The 25,158-nt window shown below is 43.0% G+C and overlaps 1 protein-coding gene across 1 annotated transcript in view; it reads left to right on the forward strand.

Moving 5' to 3' along the window:
• Positions 1 to 25,158, forward strand: part of TPO (thyroid peroxidase) — a gene marked incomplete at its 5' end in the record, with an annotated part of 635,329 nt that overhangs the window by 318,231 nt on the left and 291,940 nt on the right. Inside the window, one exon of the mRNA XM_069236627.1 lies at positions 7,202 to 7,408. Coding sequence (XP_069092728.1) covers positions 7,202 to 7,408 — 207 coding nt within the window. The remainder of the gene's footprint in view (positions 1 to 7,201; positions 7,409 to 25,158) is intronic.

Genomic DNA, 25,158 nt, shown 5'->3' on the forward strand with positions numbered 1-25,158 from the left:
AACCACTACCACTTGAGTGAAAGTGACTGAAACCTTATTCCCCTGCAGAATGGAATTGAAAACCGTGACTAGATATTGATTTAGTTGGGGAGCTAACAATTTGTAAATCTCGCCTGGCATTCTATCCACGCCACAGGCTTTCTCATTAGACATTGAGTCAACCGCCTTGTTATCCTCTGAGAGGCAGACGAGAGAAGTCAAAGAAACCCTACGCTGAACTGAAATTGATGGAATATTTATATCCGCTAGCCATTTCTCAATCATGCCAGAAGATGGGTTTAGCACGTCTGAGTATAGAGCTGTTTAATGATGTAGAAAAATCTCAGCTATCTCCTCCAAGACCAATGTAGACACTGCAGTGCTTGGGTCATAAATTTGTGTAATTTTGTTCATATTGACCTCGCATTTAGCCGACCAGGCCAGGAACCTACCTGTATGCTCATTTTCTTTGTACTTTTGCTGAAGCATTGTGCTGTGATTTACTATCTATCTATTAAGATCCTGTTGAACGAGAGTCAACTTGATCTTGCCCTCTTGAGAGGATTTAATTGAATAAGCGATTGTCGCTGGATCAAGGGGAAGCTGTAACTGCTGCATAACAGCTTTGGCTGACGTCTTTACCTGAATATTAAAGGTCATCACCTCACCTCTAAAAAAAGGCCTTAAGGGCTCCCAAACTGCAAATTCTGAGGCGGAACCAATATTATGCACCAAAAAAATCTTACAGTGCAACGCGCATCTGTACAACCCAAGCCTCAATAACTAAGAAGGACTTATCAAACCTCCACCTTGATGGTGTCTGATATGGAACAGCCAATCTCAGGACCAGGGTGATTGCCACATGGTCTGAAAATGGGTTTGCCACTCTAGCTGACTGAGTTCATATCAAATCATGTGGTGTTAAAAAGATATCAATACGGGATGATGAAGACTGACGCTTGGAATGGCAAGTGTATTCTCTGTCCAAAGGATGATCCTATCTCCATACATCGATCAATGCAAAATCGTTCATCAAAGCCCGTAGGATTTTTATAGATCTTGGTTTTGTCTGAGATTTACAGCCATGTGAGCAATCCAGCACTGGATCACATAATATATTAAAGTCACCACCTATCACTATTGGCCCTTCCATGCTCTTGGCGAGGTTGTAGATAGAGACCAGCGATTTGGGAGAATTTTCTATAGAGCCATAGAAACTAATTAAATTAATAACCTGATTGAGGAATTGCCCACACTCACACCCATCTAGTATATGGATATGGATTTCTGAACACCGTCATGACTTCAACAGTAATATCCTTATGAATCAATATTGCAATGCCCCGAACTGCAGCATTACCCATTGCTAAGAGAACATGCTGAATATACCCTGGGAATTTAGTTTCTTGTACCAAAATTACACTAGCATTCATACGTAAACCATTCAAACATTTCTCTCCTCTTCTGGTGATTATTAAACCTATTCACATTGCAAGATACACTGGTAAGAAGCCTAGAACTCATCATGCGAATATCTCCTTGTCCCACCTTGCTGAACTGTCCCGAGCATACAATAGGCCATTTTTCGACCCTTTAACATCTTTTGAATATACTGCTACATATCTTCTGGTGTTCTGGACCCACCCTCCCATATCATTAATAATCGCATCAGGACACTTTCCTCTGTATACCCTTAGAGATCCTCCAAGGAACCACTGTGGCTATCTGTGGCTTGCCGTCCCCATCGCTCATAATCTCGCACTCTCTCCAATCTTAATGCCACACTACACTGTGTTAACCAGTGGCGGTTACCCGGAAGTAGTTCCTCAGGGTGAGAGCATGGCGGGATCGCTCTCACCTATTATGTCCCTATCTATTTGAGCAGTTGTAGATGTCTCACAACTCACACTTCCCTTAGCGGGAAGAAAACCTCTTATTTCTCAATATATATCTTTTTCTCTATCCTGGGACTGTTCGATAACCTCTGATCTCTTTGACAAAACAAATAAAGCATAGACCATAGCAATTGCAATTTTTAAAATCACTTAAAAGATTTTGATTAACAAATCACAATGTGCAAAATTCTGAAGCATCATCCTTTTGATATTCACATCCCTCAATTTCACCAGTTCTTCAACTGCAATCCACAACCACTTCAGAAACTTCACCTCATCAGTCTTCACAACCAGGTTCTGTGAAACTGGGCTTTATCTAAACCGCAGCACTTTTTAATTGTTACAGCATAGTTCCTGTGCCATACTAACCTTACCTCTGCTACCAACTTTTTTGGAGCGTGGAGAATCCTTAAATTTATCAAATATTTGCAACTCTTAGACACCCAGGAGGGAATCTTTGGAATTGGTTAGAAATGAAAGCTGCAATTTTCAGGTGCTGTACCTCAAATATATATCTTCCAGTAGTCACTTATGAGAGTTCTAGTTAGAGTTAAAAGTTGAATTCATCATAGGGATGAAATCGTTTCTTTACTAGTCAAATAAGGTTTCCAGAACATTGCATAAAACATGTCCTGAAATCTATCCCTATTCTAAATCAGTAAGAATAAACCATTTTAGACAGAAAATATCTAAATGAACAAGGGGCCACATGTATATCTTCATGAATTGCGATTTCCTGATTGCGATTGTTACCGAATCGCAATTAGGAAATCACAGTTCCTCATGTAAGAAAACTTACAAGTATGCAATAGCAATTTCTAATGGGGGTTGCAATTGATCTACCTCATAAATATTAATTAGGTAGGCTGCAATTTGTGACCCATTAGAAATTGCTGCCATCACAGAGATGGTGGCATGCTGGGCTCAGCAGACCACCATGTTTGTAATTGCTTTTTGATAAACAAGTCTTTTTTTTAAATGCAGTTCACTTTCCTTAAAGGAAAATGGGATGCATTTAAAAAGAAAAAATGAAACTTTGAAGTTTCATTTTTTAAGCGTAAAATAAAAAAAATATTTGAATTAACATTCACAAAGAGGAAGGGAGTTTGGAAAATAAGAATCACAGGCAATGAAAGTGTGAGACAAGAACAGTTTCTGTAGAGATGGTAACTACTAACAAAAATAACTTTAACTGTAAGATATATTTGACAGCAATTCTACATAAATTGATACTCTTAAATATGTTCCCATTCATCTTGATCTCTGAAAGAAAAGACACTCATGTAAATATAAGGTACAAATAGTTAAATCATAATTATTCTCAAACATCTCCACACAAAAGGTTATTCAGAAAGAAGCACATTTCAGATTAGTTTAGCAGGTTTTTAGATTCTAATTCAGGTCAAGCTGTTAAAAAGAATAAAATAATATATTGTATTAAACAAAGGCCATGCAAAAGTCACAATAGAATATTTTCTGCTGAATTAATGTTGTGTGTCAATGTTAGCAATCAAGCAAGTCAAGCAAAATCTGGTTATGCAAAGTTTAGAAAGGAAAGAGCACATTTAAACACCTTTTAATTAGTCCTAAAGTTCACTCATATGGTCATTAATTAAGGGATTTTATTTTTAATGAAATCTCTAGCACCCTGCTGCCTGCAATGACAGTCAATGCGAAGCTCTGGTGAAATCTGGTCTTTGTGCTGACAACAGCAGTCTGTGGTGATGGCAATGTGATTCCAGCACTTTATGATACACCAACAACAGCCTTCGATGACCGGGAGTGTGAAGCTACAGCAATGACCATCACCAATACTTGACTGGCTCTTCTTAGTACAGTGGTAACCCACCTACTCTTCGTGCTACTGCAATCATATACCACAATGTTCAGCCTCTTTCTTGAATCCTTCTCCAAAATGAACAGAACTCTTTGTGGCAGATTTAGAAGGTAACTTCTCAGCAGGATTAACCTGCCCCCTGTGTCTGACCTGCACTTCTTTACGATACTCCATCACGGTCAGCCTGAACTTGTGACTTTCCTCCAGTCTATCATAGTCAGATGACCACAAGCAGTGCTTTGTGCTTTTATAAGCTTTTTTTATATAAAATCTTGAAACTGAATTTCTCAGGTTCTACTGATTGGATTTTTGTTGTTCTGGAATCAATTTATTCATTAAAATCTACCCTATTTTTCGAAATTGGTTTGGGATTTTTCTTGTGCTGTGTTTACCTTTATTACTGTTTGTCTGCTGCAGAAATACTTTACACATTGCCTCTCAGTTAAGATTCACTGCTTTTGTGCCAAGCTATCCCAGGGTTTAACAAAGATTAATTTAGTGACTTTTGTGGTTCACTTTGACAAGGATTGTGATTGTTGCCTGCATGGGATTTCCACCCTTTCCAACCAATACCCCAGTTTCTTACACCTAATAAACAATTCCTCCTATTTCTGGAGGATTTATTAAATCTGGACTTAAATACAATGATGGACTTTTTCCACTATGATGATAGCATGGTGAATGAAGTTCCACTGGTGCTTTTCTTCCAGATTACAAACTCCATTGCCTATCAACTCAGAATCCTTAGACTTCATCAGAATCTTTCGCTTGAAGTAGTAGCTATGTGGTCTAGAGCCTATCAAATCCAGCTATGTAATTTTGAAACTGAGTTGTTTAGCAATATTATGCGCAGGTGCCCTATGTTAGCAAATGAGTCAGTTTTGTTTTAATTGATTTGTTTCTATTCCTTCCCTTACCAACTCGAAACCAATACGAAACTATAACATATATTAGTGAACCACGCTACTATGACAGCCTGCTACAGAGCAAAAGATGTTGTTAAACTATGGGCAACATACAAGTAGAAAAGATATAATTTAACAACTGTGTTTACTAGATATGTATGTAACAAATATTATTTTTAATTACAATAAAGTTGGTGACTGACTATCTGTAAGCTATTGAATACTTAACTACCGTTTTTATAACCTGATCTCTTTCATGCTGTTTATTTTTATTTTGTATACAAATGTAAAGCGTATTTTAATTTTGGGTACATAGCCGCTTCAATTTCCTTTAAAATATTCATCTACGACAATGACGTATACCTTCTTGCTCGTTTAAACATCAGATATGTGATCTGCATTACAAGTAAAAAAGGGAGCATCATTGCTGTCTTCTCAGGCTGTTAGCAGAACATACTCTCTGCGGAGGGCCTTTACCACTCCTAATAGCCCACTCAGAAATAAAGAGCCCAAAAGCATGTGGGCAACAAGTATATTGCTTTTTTGTGCCTTCCTCACTCATTTCAACTTAAATAAACAATTCCACTGCGCCTGTCTACTTCATTGTCAATGAAGTTAAAATACAGGCAAATAACAGCAGTTTGGACCAGTCTTCTAAATATATTTATTGACATGACCAATCACAGGATTTCACACAAGATGCTAAGATTATGACTAACTGCAATGCGTGCTGATGTATTGAAATGAGGCATTCTGTCGTTCGGCTTTATTTGATTGATTGTAGCATAGAAGCTTTGGTCTGAAACCAGTAGAGGATGCAGGTTTTAACAAGGCAAGAAACCCGTTTAGCAGCTGGCAGGTTTGCTGCAAACTAATTTCGAATTCACGTGGGCAGACTGTCAGTATATTATATTGGTAAGAGGGTTCAGATATTGTTGGCATGTGTAGAGAGCATATTTTGTTATACACAGTGTAGAATTTTCAGCTTGGTAATTTAAAATCTGACAAACAGATAGATATACCATATTGAGGAAAGATACTTAATTTTGCATCCATCATGCACTTTTAGACAGCAGCTGCTGTCACATTGTTTGCTTTTTGAATGCTACACAAACTTTGAACTGAACATCTATATACACCGATTGATGTCTTTCACTGATAACTTTTAGTAAACAAACAAAAATGTGTTACCTGTACATCACATCAGTATTTGCACAATGTAAGTATCCTTGACAGCCAGATATTTTGAAACATAAGACCCCTTGTGGTCCGACAGAGTCTCATGCACGCACACCAGAAAACAACTTATAATGAGATTTTACAATGTCAATCATTTAAATCACTGAGGTGCGAAACAGCACGTTTGCACCTCCTGGCGACTGCAGTGCAGTAAAACAGTTGAGCAAAAATCGCGTTTGCTTATTTTTCAGCTCCATATGGTTTGGAAAGTACTTATCTTATATTTTCATTGTTTTTCAAAGATGATCAATGTAGTCATAGTATATCTGTATGTTTAGTGGTAGAACAGTCCACCAGGTGTCAAAGAGTTGTTGGCTGAAAAACTTTGGCTGCTTTCAAAAGGAGGTGGAAAGTAAGGGGAAAGTGATATTGTAAAGAAACATGAACAATAAACATGATCATCAGAAGGTATGCATCATTTATCACATAGGCACGAGCAAGAGGGATTTCGACCTTGGTGGATTGTCTTATTGCATAATATCAATGATGAGCAACTGGTGCCAGCTTCATTCATGAACGGTGTGCATCCTGGGGGGGAGGTGGGGTGGCAGCGATGGGAACAGCGGGATAAGATTTTCGTGCAGTGCAGTATTATCACTGTAGGGAGCATGATGCAGTGACAAAGCCGAGAAAGCAATAGGCAGTATGCTCGTTATGGTTTGGAAAGTTAACATCGGAAAAAAAACCTGCAAGGACTTCTGGAAAATTCAAGTTCACTGTATATTCAGCTTTACTGTACCTCGGAAACGCAATGAAGCATCGACGCTGAGGGCCTAATTTAAGAAAAGTGGTGCTGCACCCCGGGCAGCGCCACTTTTCTTGCATCCCTTAGTGCCCGCTAACACCACCATGTGTGTGCCGTATCTAAGATATGGCGCACCATGGCGGTAGTTAGGGGACTAGCATCAGAATTTTTGATGCTAGTTCGGAGCTTTGCGAGATTAGTGTACATTTTTGTTGACCCTAATCCTGCAAAGCCTATTGAGGACCATTGTAAACAATGGTGCATTTCCTTTTAATACCTGCTCTAAGTAGGTGTTAAAAGTACTGAAAAAAAAATGCAAAGAAATCTCTTAGATTTCTTTGCACCATTTTTTCAGCCATCCCAACGGGGGAACACCTCCCTTTGGATACATCATGCCTGGCACAGGCATAATGTAGCGCAAAGGATCACAAAGTGGCGCAATGCATGCATTGTGCCACTTTGTAAATTTGGTGCAGTGATTTTGGCCTTGTTGGTCCACATCAGCGTAAAAAAAATGACTCAAATGTGGCACAAGGAGGCACTAGGGGCTCTTAAATCTGCACCTCAGAATGCCAAACTAATGGTTTCTTTTGTTTACCAGGTGCGAGAAGTAACTCAAAAACTCATCCAAGCATCCAATGAAGCAGTTACTGAAGATAGTCTGTACTCACACCTTATAATTGATTGGGGCCAATATATTGATCATGACCTCGCATTCACGCCTCAGAGTACCAGCAGAGTGTCGTTCATGGCAGGAGAAGAATGTCATCTATCATGCCAAAACCAAGACCCATGCTATCCTATAAAGGTATTTATGAAGTGATTGCTACGCATGATGTGGAAAGGGTTAATTAATTTTAAAAGATGATACTAATAATATCCTCTTTTTGTAAAAGATAATGCAGTTATCTTTAATGCCACCTAGTGTAATTTTAGAATAATAAGTAGCAGACTGCCATAACCCTCCTCTAGATACAATCTTTACTTAAGCCTGACCAGTTCGAAGTATGTTTAGAAATATCCTATTCAGTGTTGGAAACTTCGTCAATAATTAAAATTTTAAACACGTTTATGGTGATACTTTAATGTTTTGCCACAAGGTAAAATCATACAAAAAAAAACAGATAACGTTTAAAAATACATTACTACGACACATATAATATCGCCTCCTCACAACCTAATCTAACAAACAATGGTACACCTATCCTATTACATTTATTGCATTTTTCCTATATTATTCTATACAAAGTTTCTTCTACACTATCCAGAAATGTAAGGAAACGTTAAGTTTTGTTATCATGAACCCGTTATGCATGAGACTAGTTATTTCTTTAGGATACGTACACAAAGCTTTGTTCAGGCGCCATTTGCTTTCTCACTAACTTGTACAATTGGTAATAAGCACTGACACGTTCCAAGAGTTATTCTTTTGTTGCATAAAAGAGACAGCATTGATGATATTTCAGGATGTTTGCAGAACATCATTTACGAAAGTACCCCAATCTATTTTTTGAGCACCTACTTCTTTACAGCAGATATATGTATGAATTGTACACACATTTATCTGCTCAAGAAAGTAGAAACTAAAGGGCCCTTTCACAAACTATACTTTGTAGTATGTTTAGTAGTACTACAATAGATATAACCTTTCACAAAACTATGTGTAAATCTCCATCTCCACCTCTCTTTTCTTTTCTATGTGGAGGCCCCCACACAGGTACTTAGTAGTAAATGTGTGAGGAATCAAGAGGAGAGGCTAGAAAAATAGGCATGCTAACTACTAACTGGGAGAGGACTAGGGAGGAGTAAGGAAGGGTTTAGGAAAGGTGAGGGAAGGGGTAGGGAGAGACATGCACCAACGAACAAAAGAGTAAGTCCATTACTATTCACAAACCTCCGTTCTAAAGTTACTACACCAGAAAAGGGATCCAAAACAATAGTAAATTAATCCAATTTAGAGCTGTAGTAAGTCCGGTACCACATATGGCCAATCACTGGGACTGCAACACCCTCCATAGAAAATGTTGGAAGTAGGGACTTAAAATAAACCCCCATAGGAAATAATGTTAAACTAAATTATTTGAGATACTTATACATATAAATAAATAAATATTATATATATATATATATATATATATATTTTTTTTTTTCATACATATATATATATATATTTATATACATATATGTACTGTATACATACATATATACACCATTTATGAATCAACTAGAAAATATTATAACAATCCTTTTTAATTTATAAATTAATGTAACATTCATTGGTATTAATATATAAATACATTACTTTTTAAATTAAATCTATACTTCACATAATAATTAAAAATAATATTTCTTTACCTTAGGTGGGAATACATTTTTTAATTTAAAAAAGAGAAAAGCAATTTTAAATAATTTTAATATATTTAAATTAACTAAAGATGTAATTCAAAATTAGGTTGATAGCGCTGTAGCATTTTTTATTCATTTTCTGTTTATTTGAAAAGAATTATATAAAATTAATTTACAATAATATTTATCATTAAAATATGTTTACTATTTTTTTTAGATAAATAGACTTTCTTTACTTTTTCCTATACCTTACAATGGTGTCTGCACAGTCAGGGAGTATTTCTGGTGTTACTATACTTGCTGTATTAATGACAGCTGCACCCTGCTCAAAGGGCTCACAGTTCCCCATTCAACCTGTATTTCTTTTCCTGGTCCCTAGCTCCTTTTCTCTCTCATCTCTTTTACTTATCTCATTCTCCCTTGTCACCCACCAGTTTTGTTTTTGGCCCCTTTATTTTCCTCTTACCTCACCACTTTTGTTCATGCTTACTTTGTTTCACTTTCTCTCTTATCCTTAACTGCTTCTCCCATTCAGTTACTGTTGGAAAATGGCCCTCTCCGAAGAGTCACTCCAAACTTTTTGCCTTCCTCCTCTTTCTTCTGACCTCATTTTTGTTTGCTTTAGGACTCTGGACACTTTACCACTACTAACCAGTGCTAATGTGCATGTGCTCTCTCCCTAAAAATATGTATTATTGACTCATACCCAATCAGCATATTTAATTTACCCGTAAGTCCCTAGTAAAGTGCACTACATGTGCCTGTAAATTAAATTCTCTAGTGGGCCTGCAGCACTGATTGTGCCACCCACATAAGTAGCCCCTTAACCATGTCTCAGGCCTGCCATTGCAAGGCCTGTGTGTGCAGTTTCACTGCCACATCGACTTGGCATTTAAAACTATTTGCCAAGCCTTAAACTCCCCTTTTTCTATTTATGCATCACCCCTAAGGTAGGCCCTAGGTAACCCATAGACCAGGGTGCTATGTAAGTAAAAGGCAGAACTTGTACTTATGTGATTTACATGTCCTGGTAGTGAAAAACTCACAAATTTGTTTTCCACTACTGTGAGGCCTGCTCCTTTCATAGACTAGCATTAGAATTGCCTTCATATACTCATAAGCGGTAAACTCTGATCTGGAAGGAGTAGCCCTGGCATGTTTAATATTGCCAGAATGGTAATAGAAAATCCTGCTTACTAGTGAAGTTGAATTTAATATTACTATTTTAGAACTGCCACTTTTAGAAAGTGGGCATTTCTCTGCACTTACTGCCATCTGTGCATTACAGCGTGTCTCCAATCCACGTCCAGTCTGTACTGGTTGACAGCTCCCCTTGTGCATTCCATCCACACAGCCATAAACACAGGTCACATGTGCATTCATTTGCATATTGAATGGGTCTCCCTGGGCAGGAAGGGTGGAGGGGCTCAGCTACATTTCAAAGGCCAGTAGCCTGTCCTCACACAAAGGACTGATAACCCCCACAGGGATCCTGGCAGACAGGACTGGGCTGAAAGGAGAACTTGCCCACTTCAAAACCAATCTTTGAAGTTTCCCCCACTTCAAAGGCATTTTTGGGTATATTAACTGGTTCTCTGACCCCACCAAATCAGACACTTCTGGATCGACACCTGAGCTCTGTCGGAGGAACTGTCTGGCTGCCCAAAGGACTCATCTGGACTGCTTGCTGAGTTGGACTGCTGCCATGCTTGTTGCTCTGCTGCCTGCTGGCCTCTGACTTTGCTGGAAGGACTCTGCCTTCCCCAAAAGTGCTCTCCAAAGGCTTGGATTAAGCTTGCCTGCTGTTCTGGTACAACAAAGACTTGACCTAGAAGCTTCTAGCTAGTTTTCTGACTTCAGCGACTCCAGGACCGACTTCAGTGACTTCAGCACTGATGCCACAGCCCAACGCCACACCACTGCCTGCTCTGGCTCCATTGTCCTCACTGCACGCAACAACCATGGACTGCGATGCAAGTTTGATGTCTCCGCCTTGTGATCGCGACACTGTGAAGACATCGCGTCTTGATGAGTGGATCTATCGACCCCGCCGGGTCACAAGTAACCAGTGCCTCTCCACTGACACCACACCAGCTCCTCCTGCAACCAGATGGAACCGATGCCCCGCCTTCCCCTGCCTCACAGTGTGGAACTGACACCCCAGATCCAGCAACGCATCATCTACATCACCCTGTGCAACATCTTTGGTTCTTCATTTTCAAAAGGTACTGTACCAGGGAGTCCATGCGACTGCACGACTGGCACCTTTGGTGTCAGATTATTGTGAACGACTCCGTCAATGACTCCGTGATAGCCCCAATTGGAGCTATTGTGTTTCTAAGCTCTTTAGTGGGATTTAATCTTTAAAAATTCATAACTTTGCTTTTGTACATTGGATGTTCATCATTTTTACCTTGTTTTATTCAGATACATATTATCTAGTTTTCTAAACCTGTCTGGTGTATTTTTGTGGTGTTTTCACTGTGTTACTGTTTCAGTTATTGCACAAATACTTTACACATTGCCTTCTAAGTTAAACCTGCCTGCTCTAGGCCAAGCTACCAGAGGGTGAACACAAAATAATTTGAGTTGTGTTGTGACCTGCCCTGACTAGGATTGTGTTCCCGACTTGGACAAGGTTTTATACCTCTGCCAACTAGAGATCCAATTTCTAACATTGGTAATCAGTGGTGAGGATAGGACTTGTGCCTGTCAATGGCTATGTGCACACTTCAAGCCCACAGTTAAAGTTCATTTTGATTTTTTTTCTTCTTCTGCAAGTTTTTCTTGCTTTGCATCTTTTAACCAATCCTATACACCATGTCTCTGGCTGGGTCCAGAAGTGGTGCTGGGGAATTTGACCTGGCTAAACTGGAGAAGTACACAGCCCCGAGCTCAAGGGCTTTTGAAAGTATATGGGGTCACCTGCACGTGGGAACTTCCAAGAAGGGAGAGTTTCAAAATGCGCAGAGGGCCTGACAGAGTTCCCCATCCAGGAAAATGATGAGTTGGGGGAGCCAAAGAAAGGGCTCTTGGCTGAGCTGCCAACATCAGTAGGGGAACGCACCCTTGGATTTGTACCTCCTGTGAGACCAGGAAGCAGTGTCTTAAGTCATAGCCTGACCTCAGAGGAAATTTTTAACAGCTTTTTTTTCCATTCCTCATCTCATTTTTATCTTGCAACCTCTCATTTTCTTTCAAGTCTTTCCTCCTCTACACTTATCCCTTTTCTCCTCAACCTTTGTACCACTCATATCCTAACCTCACCAAAGAGTGAACACAAAGGCCCTCATTATGACATTAGCAGTGACTGTTAAAGTGGTGGTAATACCGCCAACAGCCTGGTGGTAATTACCGCCAAATTATGACCATGGCGATGATACCTCCCATAGACAGCCAATGTACCACACCAACTGCCAGGGCGTAAACACCACTGACAACGGTGGTAGCCATTAACAGCCAGGTGGAAGTCAAGGTACTGCCCACCATATAATGACTTAGCAAGCCACTGGTATTTCTGGGGCTTCACCAGCGCCATCAAAATCCTGGCGGAAACACAGTACAGAAAACAAAAGACTCACCATCAGGGACACAGATGACTCCCCCACAGCCATGGAACCGGAACTCCAAGTCTTCCCAATGCTCTACCACGCCATGGGCGTCCTGGAACACCAACGCCAACAAAGATGATGACGGTGAGTACAACTGCCTAGCACACAAGGGACGGAGGGAGGAAAAGGAGAGTGGCATACACACACGCACAACACACACCATTCACACACACACCATACACAGAACCAGCTGCAGAGTAAAATGAATGTCACAGGACCCACGTGAAAGCAATGCAAGGACAACAATTCTGATGTACGAACACTGTGATTTGCTGCCAACAGCCACCATAATGAAACATGAAATGTAAATGCAGGCGTCAATGTCCAGATTGGGCCAATGGCCAGTCCAAAGTACCAAATGGCCACATGGCCACAGGGCACAGTCGAAGGCACAACTTAAATCCTGACATAATGCGGACTCCACTGCTCGGGGCATCATGTTTGAAATGGGCAGGCACCTCAGGGGGAAGGTGGGATGGGGGCACCTCAGCTGAAGTCGGTATCATGTGCACTGGTTCTGAGGGGGGCTCCTTGGCCAACAGTCTGTGGAGGGAAGTGAAAGGCCACTGCCACTGGAGTGGGTAACATGCCCACTGGTTCTGGAGGGGGCTCCTTGCCCAACTGCCTCTGGAGGGAAGTGAAAGACCAGAGTCTCTTGAGTGAGTAACATGCCCACTGGTTCTGGAGGGGGCTCCTTGCCCAACTGTCTCTGGAGGGTGGGCTACATGCCCTCTGCTGGTGGAGAGGGCTCCTTGCCCTCTGCTGGTGGAGTGGGCTCCTTGGGTGCCTCTACTGGTGGAGAGGGACCCTCGGGTGCCTCTGCTGGTGTGGGGGCTCCTTGCCCACTGCTGGTGGAGGGGGCTCCTTGGCTTTCTTAGGTGGTAGACGGGGCCCCTTGGCTTTCTTTGGTGGTGGAGGGGGAACCTTAGCTTTCTTTGGTGGTGGAGGGGGATCCAGGTAGGCATTACATTGCTGCATCTGGGATTCCAGCCCCTTGATGGCATTCACTATGGTTGACTGCCCTATAGAGATGGATCCCAGGAGGTCCATAGCCTCCTCATTGAGGGCATCAGGGCTGACTGGGGCACGGACTGAGGTGCCTGGGGCGAAGGAGATGCCCACCCTCCTGGGTATGTTGGCATGGGCAACTTGGTGTGGGGGCTACTGGGAGGGCGGCGCTGGTATAGGTGTGGCAGCTGTACCTGTAGCTGGGGTGGTTCCAGAGGTGTCCACCACCACCAGGGAGCTTCCATCGGAGGAGGAATCAGAATCACCTCCTGTCCCCACCATGGTGCTCCCTCCCCCTCCGTCCCACTGGTTGCCTCGGCATCAGTGGACTTTGCCTCCTGGTTCTCGTGGGCTGCAGCGCCCTCAGTAGCCGGTGCCCCTACTCCTCTGTTAGATGATGCTAATGCACACATGGACATGATTACAGAAGAATATGGGGTGGAGAAAGAAAGGGAACACTGGGTTAATTACAGCACCACCACCACAGATGGCATACAAATTACCATTACACATAGGGATCACGATTGAGCACTATGCACTGCACTGGCATTCCATTGGCTAGGTACCACAGCAAGATGAGAGCCAACCACCGCCATATGCACCCCTCCTGGAACCTACTAAGCCCTGTCTGATATGGAATGCCACCTAGCTAGTTAACAAGATTTTGCCATTCACCAATTTACCCTGAGCTGGACCACGCAGCAATGTCTGAACTGGCATTAAGGGGCACCCACTAACTGAAACCCACCACAAGAATCCCATGCCAGGCAACAAAGATGGTTGTAACACACTAAACCCACCCCCTTGTGCCTGCTGTGCTGCCCTCAGGCACCCATCCAGCTCTGGGTATGCCATCGCCAAAATGCGGGCCATCAGGGGGTCAGGTTCCGACGGGCACCCCTCCCTCGTTGGGAGTCCATCCCCAGCTGGGCCTCTGCTGTTTTCCGTGCCCAGGATCTGAGGTCCTCCCACCGTTTCCTGCAGTGGTTGCTCCGCCTGCTCTGGACCCCCAGGGTCCACTCGTCCTTGGTGATGGCATGCCACAATCCCTTCTTCTGTTGGGCGCTGACCTGCAGAGGAAATACAGACAGGAGAACACCATTAACCATACAATCCAGCCTGTCACACATATGGCCCACAAATACCATTTTCCCTCAAATGGCACACACATCACCCGGAGCCCTGCATGTACACTACCACCTGCCATACCCCCACCAAAATGACACACTGCCAGCACACACACATCTCCATGCAACCTTGTTGCATGCATCGTCCCCATGGTGTACTCACCTGTTTGTCTGGTGGCCCATACAACTGTCCATACAGGGGTAGGACCCCATCCACCACACGCTCCAACTCCTCTGAAGTGAAGGAAGGGGCCCTTTCCCCTGTCATACGGGCCATGGCAGGTTCCAGACTCAGGTTACAGCAACACAAGCAGTGAATGTGTTGTCCTGTAGAAAGTCAAGTATCATTATGAGGTCATAGACAGAAAATGGCAGTCACATCCGCGGCGGTGTACACCGTCACCACCACCGGTGACCCTCATTGTACACTGTAATTCATAGAACCCCATGAATAGAATCCATGAGGAATAGCACGGGGTGCAAGACCGCCTTCCACCATGACACCCAACGCTGGTTGAGTTACATCACTTCCACCTGTCCCCACATACAGGACAGGAGGTCACCATTTCATGGTGCTGGTCAACATTCTGATATTGAAAACTTTGTCATTGCTGTTAATTGTACATACATAGCTGTTTAAATAGTCCAATTACATACAAGCTCATTGTACACTAAGGTGGTGGTTCCATTGTTCAGTTTGTCACTCCCTTCTCACTCTTGTGTCCCTTAGGTACCTAGCACTGTAGAGGAATAGGTGGAGGAAAGCCCCCATGTACAGACCCCTTGTAGAGTTAGCTACACTGTAGGACAGGCACATAATATTCACCTATAGACTGGACAGGGCCACAATCACAGAGCTATGTGCTCAATTGGAGCCTGATCTGATATCTACTATCCGTCATCCCACTGGGATCCTCCCTTTTGTGCAGGTTCTATCTGTGCTCCATTTCCTGGCAACTGGCTCTTTCCAAGTGACAGTGGGTTTGGTAGCAGAAATGTCACAACCAATGTTCTCAATAGTGCTGGCAATGGTTTTGCCTGCCTTGCTCAAACACATGTGCAACTACATCGCTTTACCCCAAGTGGAAGATTTGGCCGCTGTGAAGGCTGGATTCTATGCAATGGGACATATTCCAAATATCATTGGGGCCACTGATGGAACACATATAGCATTCCCCCCCCCCCCGGCACAATGAACAGATGTTCAGGAATCGGAAGATTTTCTACTCACGCAATGTGCAAATGTTGTGCCTGGCTGACCAGTACATCTCCCACGTCACTGCCAAGTATCCTGGGTCGGTGCATGACACCTTTGTTTTGAGGAATAGCAGCATTCCAAATGTGATGGCACAACTACAGAGGCACAGGGTGTGGCTAATAGGTGAGCTTGAGTCCCCCCCCCCATGTATGTCAGTGTATGCCTTCATGAGTCATCCCCCATACCATTGTGCAAAGCTAGTGTTTGTTCCTCAATTCTTACAGGTGACTCTGGCTACCCAAACCTGTTGTGGCTCTTGACCCCTGTAAGGAGTGCCAGGACAGGGGCTGAGAATATGTATAATGATGCTCATGCAAAAACCAGGAGAACAATTGAGCGGACCTTCAGCCTCCTGAAGGCCAGGTGCCTCTGCCTCCATCTGACAGGTGGATCCCTCTCCTACTCCCCTGAGAAGGTCTGCCAGATAGTTGTTGTATGCTGCATGTTGCACAACCTGGCCATCAGATGACATGTGCCCTATCCGCAGGTAGAGGAGGGTGAAAATGCTCCTGTTGCAGCAGTGGACCCTCAGAACAGTGAGGATGAGGATGTGGACAGCAGGACTTCAGTCATATGGCAGTACCTCCAATAACACACAGGTAAGGCAGTGAAACTGACCATTCCTCTGATTGTTTATCTTTTCAGTGTGGCTGTAGCATGATTACAGTCACTGTCTTACCATCTCAACTGGCTGTCACCTATGCCTTCTCCTTTTGCAGATGTTGGTGTGGTTACAACTGTGTACAGATGTGATGACTACAGGCAGCTACAGCCATTATTTTTATGCAATCACAAAGTTCAGGACAGGACAATCGCACAAGATGAAACTGTTAATATTATTACACATTTTCGTCACATAAAGCACTATCACTCAAGTTGTGTTCAAGAGTGTTTATTGTAGTGAAAAATATAGAAGGAATAGTGCAATGGAATGGGGAGATGGTAGAGGTAAGACCAGGATATTGGTCAAGTGTTTTTGTTGCACAGGTCCAATGTCCAAGGGGCCATAGGAAGGGAAGCAATGGCAGTTCAAAGTGGACAAGGTGGCAGAGTGGAACACAAGGGGGACATTCACGAGGGTCTCATTTACTGGCAGTGGTCTTGGTCTTTGCTAGTGTCTCTGGTATCTGTCTGGGTTGCAGGGAACGTTTGAGGGGTGGTTTACCTTCTGCAGGGGGAGGGGTGCTGGTGGCCAGTGGGTCCTGTGGCAGGGCCACCTGTCCACTTGCTGCAGCAGATGTGGAGGGCTGTTCAGTTGACTCACTATTGGAAGGGGCTTGCTGGTGTGCTGTGTAGCCCCTCATGATGTTGGCCATATCATCCAGCACCCCTGCTATGAAGACCATGGTGATGTTGAGGGCCTGTAAATCTTTCCTGACCTCCTGGTGGTGTTCTTCCTGCAGCCGCTGGTTCTCCTGCATGATGTTTAACATCTGACCCATCTTGTCCTGGGATTGTTGATAAGCCCCCAGGACATTGGTGAGTGCCTCCTGGGCAGTCGGTTCCCTGGGCCTGTCTTCCCCCTGGCGCACAGTTGTCCCTGCCCCCCTGTGCATGTGTCCCCTGAACAGTGTGCCCACTGCCACTGACCCCAGGACCTTGATTGTCTTGGCTGTGAGGTGTGGACTGGGATCCCTGTAAAGGTGGGCACACTGCTGAGTGATGTGTGCTGGGGACAGAGTTGTGGGGATGTTGGGTGGCTGCTGTGGTGTTGGATACTAAGGGGGGAGGCTCTGTGGTGGAGTGGGTGTGGGCTGGGGTAGCCGACTGACCAGTGGTCCCTGATGGGCCAGGAAGTTCATCCATATCCAGAAGTCCAGAGTTACTGTCATCACTCGGGGCATCTTCTGATAGGGGACTGGGTAGCCGTGGCACCTCCTCGCTGCTGAGATTGGCTGGGGCACCTGTGGGGATGTAATTGGTGTATTATGCTACATGTCTGTGACATTTTCTACATCCCTAGCTTTCCTTATGTCGTTTCTGTTGCCCTGCCATCTTTGTTTGTGTATGGTGATGTCTTGTGAGATTGTTAGTTCTCCATGCTGTGCATGCATTGGTGGTGGGTGTACCTGCAGGGCTTGGAGGGATGTTCATGCACTGGGTATGGCATTCAGGGCTTGGCATTCAGGTTAGTCAATTGTGATGGTGCATTGTGTGGGATGGAGTGGGCTAATGGGTGTCGGGGGGGTGGTGGTGGCATGCAGGTATGTGGGGAATAGGTGGTAAATATTGACTCACCAGTGTCCAGTCCTCCAGCAACTCCAGTGAGTCCCTCAGGATGCAGGGTTGTAAATACTTGCTCCTTCCATGCTGCCAGCTGTGGGAGGGGAGATGGGGGTCCACCGCCAGTTCTCTGGATGGTGAGCTGGTGACTTGCTGACATGGAACATACCTTCCCCGTAGGTCACTCCACCTCTTCCTGATGTCATCCCTTTTTCTTGGATGCTGTCCCACAGCATTCACCCTGTCAACGATTGTCCGCCATAGCTCTATCTTCCTGGCAATGGTGATTTACTATACCTGTGCTCCAAACAGCTATGGCTCTACCCTGACTATTTCGTCCTCCATGACCCGCAACTCCTCATCTGTGAAATGGGGGTGCCTTTGTGGGGACATGGGTGTTGTGTGGTGTGTGTTGTGCAGTGGGTGTTGAATAATATGATGGTGTGTGAGGTGCGTGACGGATGGATGGGTGTTTATGGTGTGTGTGTGTAGTTGTGTCTCTGATTTGCGTGTCTATTTCTTGGCTATTTTTTGAGTTCGTAAAGTGTTGTGTGTTTTATAGTGCTGTGGGTGGGTGGATGTGGTGTGTGTATCAGTGTCAGGTGTGTGATTTTAGTTTTGGCCAATTTTGTGTTGTTATATATTTGGGTGGCCATTCTGACCGTGCCGGTGTGTACCACCAATCGTTTGCCGCTGTTGATTGTCCGCAGTGGTGATTCATGGGTCATAATGTGGAGGGCGTGCCGCCAATGGTTTACCGCCGTTGAATGTCCGCAGTGGTGATTTGTGGGTCATAATGTGGAGGGTGTTGTTTTGTTGGCGTAATGGTATAGGTGTTCGTACCAACAGTTTACCACTAACCTTTGGTCTGGCGGATATGTGTTTGTGGAGGTATTCTGTTGATTTAGTGTGTGTGTGTGTGTCATAATATGGCAAACGGATGACGGTATGTTGGCGGCCGTCACCACAGCGGTAAGTGGGATTTACTGCCAATGTCATATTGAGGTTCAAAGTCAGGCCCCAAGCAGGCACTGGATTGCAATAATTCTGGGTGGACTGTAATACAACTGCCTCTGGCTGCAAGGCAGACTGGGCTCCCTCTAACCTCTTGGCACTGCCTGCTCTCCTGGTAGCTAGCCTGTAGACTAATAGCCCTTCAATACTAATTTAAATTTTAAGAAATCCTGCTAAGATCTAGGCCAGTCTTTAATTGTCTACTGTGCAAGCTATAATGCCCTTGAGGTGAGGGCATTTATATTACAGGAAACAAGAGCTATGACTATGTGTGGACATTCTCTAATTCAGAGAGGAATGCTCTTAATTAAACAGGTGAACGAGAAAGATAGATTCAGAAGAGCTAATTATCCTACTCTGCCACACTGTTGTGTTAGCGAAACTACCTATATTTCAGCATTATAATTGGGAATACCATCCATGTTCTGTTTACAGAATTTTGCAAGATTGTTTATCAAGGCAATCATACACAATAGCATAAAATACTGTGAAATGTCTTAGAACTTTAGAGCTGAACGATTTCTCCAAACACCCAATGACCACACAATTACTTCCTTTAAGAGCTACATGAAGGTTCAACATTGTCACTGGCATAGTTAACATGAGGTAGGGTTTGCATATCCTAGATATAATCCAGAGCAAGCCAAAACCAAGAGGCAACATGGTTCAAAAGCTGCACATATTTCACCCTAACTCACATCAAAATGGCACACATAATACCACACATTAAAATAAAGAAGCTCACTGTTAACTAGACTGACTATGTGCTGTTGCTCCAATGTTTCAATGAAGCAACTGGGTGCACATGTGTATATTACATTTAATATGTTCAATTTCTGTCTGTTCAAACACTAGATATTTTTGGTGCATTTAAACAAAATTACTAACTTTAGCAAATTAATCTTTACGAATAGCAGACTAATAAGGTGACCATGGGCCAATCATACAAAACATTTTCCCATTCCCAGGGCCTTTGATTTAGGTGAACACAGGGGTTGAGATTCAAAAAACACTTTTACATATGCACTAACACCATTTTGTAATTTGGAAAAGGTTTTAGGAATTGAAATATAGGTTTAGAAATCATTACCAAATCACAATTAGGATGGGGCATGTTAGGGGTGTTCCATCCAAATAGAAACGCTCTGATCTATGTATCAATGGCTTGCAACCATGATTCCATTTTCAAACCGTTGATCAGTTAACAACTTCCAATTCGATGTGGTAACTGATTCACAAAGTGGAAGAGGGGTCACTTTAGACCCCTTTCCTTCTACTCTCACTGGGGTTTTCAGCAATTTTTTTTTTTTTTTAAAGTAACCGTTGTTCCTTTGAAGAACTCACCAGAATTTGGAAAAAAGGGTTTTCTGTTTTGAAATGCAACCACAGGGATGGTGGTCTTTTGTCCCCTGCAGATCATCATCACACTGATTACAGCCAATTAGAGTTTGTTGAAATTGTGACCTACTTTTATGAACAACACAGGTTCCTCTGTGGTCCTCTGTAATTCATTATGTTGTGAAATGACCTTTTAGTACATAGGTCTGTTTGCAAATTTAAATATGTTTTGGAAAAAGTTGGCACACAATTTGCAACTCCTTTTTGTGACTACTTTCATAGTACATCTGGTCTATTTGCTGTATTCCCAGTACGTTTGGGGCTAAGAGTGTAATGCCAATTTAACCTCCCACTACATAGTCTCAATCTTTTAGCAGGAAATAAAATTGACCTGCTCAAACGTCTGTGCCAAGCCTCAAAAGAAGAAATTAAATTGAATTGTAAAACTGACGATGCATTATTCCAAAATATTTATAACAGTACTTTCCACTGATAGGGATGCAAACATCAAAATATTCATTTGTACTCAAGTTCATTTTAATAAAGGATCAGATTGGGTATTTATGTGCCTTAATTCAGTGGAGAAACCAATGCTCAATTGAATATAACATAAAAATGTAGTGCATAAAGAATCAATAAAATGATTGCTACTTCATTCAGAACTAACTGCTTCTGGTAGCTGATTTAGCTCTCTTAAAACCTTCTAGGAACAGAGAATACATTTCAAGGCATTAAAGTGATTAGAACTTCTTTTATTTCCAAGTTTTTTCAAATGCCATCAATCCTTCAAAGTGCAATTGAAAAGTAAAGGCAGCCGACACGTGTGATAGAAATGTACTGTGTTATACAGTATTTACTTGAAACTGACTACACATGACACATGCCTTTCCTCACAGCCTAAGGGTTTCTTCAAATGTGGTCTCTGTGGTATTTGTCACTTTTCAATATAACACAAATAGACACAATGTAAATAACTGTAACATCAGATATGTGGTTTATTGTATTGTCTGTGAATGTGGGCTCATGTATATATGAAGCACCATCAGACCCCTTAAAGAGAGAATCCAGAAGCATTTAAGGGTGATTAAAAATTTCAATGCTAACTATCCCCGTACAGCACTTTGTAACAACTACCACAGTCAATCCGATATGATTAAGATCATTTTTCATGGTGTTGATATATTGAACCCAATGCCTCTAGGTGGCAATTGATTGCTGGCGCTTAGAAGATTGGAAACCAGAAGGATTATACAATGAAAAGCAGTGGATGTGTCACGGTTCACTCTGGGCTTACCGTCGAGGTTGATGAGAGGTGGGGAATGACCCAGATTCCTGGAGGTCCTGCTTTGGCCGAGGTAGGGGCGACCCCTTCCGGTAGCCACAGAGCTGTTTGACAATAGCAAGCCACTACAGTCCGTGCCCTCCAGAAGGAGTCCCAGACGAAAAACCCCAAAAGGGTAAAAAACCTCCAACAGGAACTCCCTGAAACAGAAGGAGGACACAAGGACGTTAGGACTGAAGATTCTGGAGTTCAGGAATACTGGAGATGGAAGACAGGTCAAGAATAACTGGCTCCACAAGAGGAAACCAGCCGGAGCCTGACTACCACCACAGGAGTGTTGCAACGCAATGAGAAAGAAGCCGAATTCCCCTTATATACCCCTAGACAGGAAGTGGAAAACAGGAAGTAGAAATACCACCATCTTGGATTGGGGAAGAGGTTATAACTAAGAATAAAGAACATGCGTTTAAACAAAGAGAAAAAATGCATGCTGGGAAGAGAGGAAGTGAACAGCATGCTGGGAAGGGGAAAGGCATGCATAAAAGAGAATCATGTGCAGACATCCGGCTTTTGCTTGTGTGGCCGGTAAGTGGTGTAAAGAAAAGGGTACTGGGAATCCCCAGGTGATGTTAGCTCAGTGCATGTACTGTTGAATTTAATGCCCCCAACGCGGCAAGGACCGTGACCCGATTCGGGTCCTCCGGTCCTGCCGCGTCTGTCCAAGAATCCGCGGCCGGAGAAAAGGGGCGCGGCGAGTGCTGCGACCCTTGACCCGAGCTGCGGCTTCCCCCGCGGCCCGCTCGCGGCCGCAGCGCGACAGGATGAGGGTCTAAATACTGATACTGAACTTTATGTTTTCCTGATGGACTGAGCTGTCACACATTTGAATGGGTTGTTTTGTTATCAAATGATCTCTGACAATTCACTAGGTGCTTTCTGTATAAGTCTAGCTTAAGGCTACTATGGGGCCCTCTAGGGGAAGTGGAGACAGCATTGCTGACTCATTGCTCTGAAATAGATTATCGTTGGGATGTTCTGCACAATACTGTTAGAATCATCATTGTTTGTTAGAACTGAGGACCTTTATTACCATATTTATGGGGAGTTTACTCATATGTGTGCCGCATGTAGTAGATTATACATTGTAGTTAGGGATGAAATGATTTTGGTCACAGAATTTTGCGTAACACTCGAAACCTAACATTTTCTGTGATTACTTTATACAGAACGTGTATCAAAATATGAATGTAACATTCCAGTATACACTTTTTGAAGCAATGTTTTGACATGTTGTTTAATTCCAAATTTAGGCCCTCATTATGAGTTTGACGAGTTTGCAGGCTGCCCGCCAAACACTTTGGGCCAGAAACCGGCTGCTCTGGTTTTCCACCCACTGGCCCTATTACGAGTTTCCCGTTGGTCCTGCAGATGGAAACAGCGTTTCCGCCCACTGGCCTAGCAGTAAATAGCCCACAACATTGAAGGGGCCCCCAGCACCCCGTCTCTACCAGCCTTTGCATGGTGGTGGAACCACCAAGCAAAAGCCTACAGAGAATGGACTTATAATCCCCAGGCAATGCTGCTTGCAGCACTGCCCTGACATGTTAAGACTGCTGGCACCGCACGGCTGTTGAACGGCGGCAACCTGGCGGTGCCGATGGTCAGACTGTGGTAGCTCCAGTCATAATGTGGAGGCCGGACTGCTGCTTTGGTGGCAGTCCGACCATCACCACAAGTGTGGTGGTCCCAGGACCGCCAGACTCGTAATAAGGACCCTGCTGTTTGAAGTACTGTTTTGTGTTAATATAGACTCTTAGGTATCCTATACTCACATCTCTCCCATGTGCTCTCTTAACATGTATATATGACCACAATGATGTATTTTTATTGATATGTCTCAGGTTCCTGGTTCTTGAACTCACATTTAACCATAGTGATGCCCTTTGAGCCTCTTTAACGTTATCAGTACTCTTTCCATTTCCAAACGCCATCATCCGTGACCACGCACACATGCCTACTACAGGCAAGACAGATTGCTCTTGGACTCACTAGAAGGAATGCCAGTTGAGGGGACATTTATTATAGTGTTGCTTTTAGAATTGTGATACTTATTCACGTTTTGTTTCAGCAACAGGCATTCTGGCTTTTTACTTCTAACCTTTTTTCAGACTTATCAAGGCTGGCTTACAAGAACCATATATACTGCAGGTTTTTACTTTCATGTCAATACCAGTGTCTGGGTTCTGTATTACACACAACAACAGATTTGATTATTACTTTCTGTGATTGGATTACCAGATGGTTGCCGGGTGAGGCAGTACTTTTGTTAATAGCTGAGTCCACTCATGATCTTTTGGAGCACACCTACTTATCCTGGATTAATAGTTTCACATATTTCTTGACTCCATATGCTGTTGTTCGTTGAGCTTTAGCAAGCCATAGGAAGAGTTCAAACTCAATGTGACTGACTGATGGTGATGGGATTTTCCGATGCACAAGTCATCACAGCGAGCTGTATTTTTTGTGTTATCTAAAACCTTTAATGTCCATTTTGGTGTGTTACCATTTGCTGACTAACTGATTCTGGTTTCGATGGGGCCACTTGAGTTGCATGTGTGATGCAATCGAGCCATCTTTTTCTTTCAAGGACTTGTCACATGGTATCACCCTGCTGCTTTGTTAGCCATGACTTTTTGAGTAGGATGGCTGACATTATTTTTTACTAATATTAGTTCCCCTTTATTGTATTACCACCTGGTGACCTCACCAGGTGATCTCATGTGGACAGATTTCAGTTCAATCATTTTGAAGCACTTTCTCTTTGAAGTATGTTTCCTATCATACAACATGAGGTATTTTATGTCATGACTGGGCTTGTTTCACATAATTTATCATTCTTTGGGGAACCTTTTAGTGATTCACTTTTTCTTTAGATTTCCCACTGGTTATTTGGACCCCTCTTTGTAAGTGCACACTTCAACAAATTTGGTGCTACACTCTTTCAAGTATTTTCCTTCTTTGCTTCTTTGTCCTTGAACCAGCTTTTCAGCATTTTAGGCATTCCAGTATTATTCAATATGTTGTTGGGCCCCAGTACCATTAAGATGTCTTATAAAGTGACCACCTTTGTATCCAATATATTGTTTGTAAGCTGTTCTCGCTCTCATCTTTATCATCAAAATTGATAATTACATGAATGTTTGATGTATACTATTTGCAGCCTTGAAAAAGTCAAAGTGACAAAATACTTTTCGGCTGCCTTTTCTTTTCAATTTCACTTTAAAGCTTGGATCTAGAAGGAGTTCTAATCACCTTGAAATTTATTCTTGGACACACAGACTATCTCGACTT

This window comes from Pleurodeles waltl, chromosome 5 (assembly GCF_031143425.1).
Source record: "Pleurodeles waltl isolate 20211129_DDA chromosome 5, aPleWal1.hap1.20221129, whole genome shotgun sequence".
Lineage (NCBI taxonomy): Eukaryota > Metazoa > Chordata > Amphibia > Caudata > Salamandridae > Pleurodeles > Pleurodeles waltl.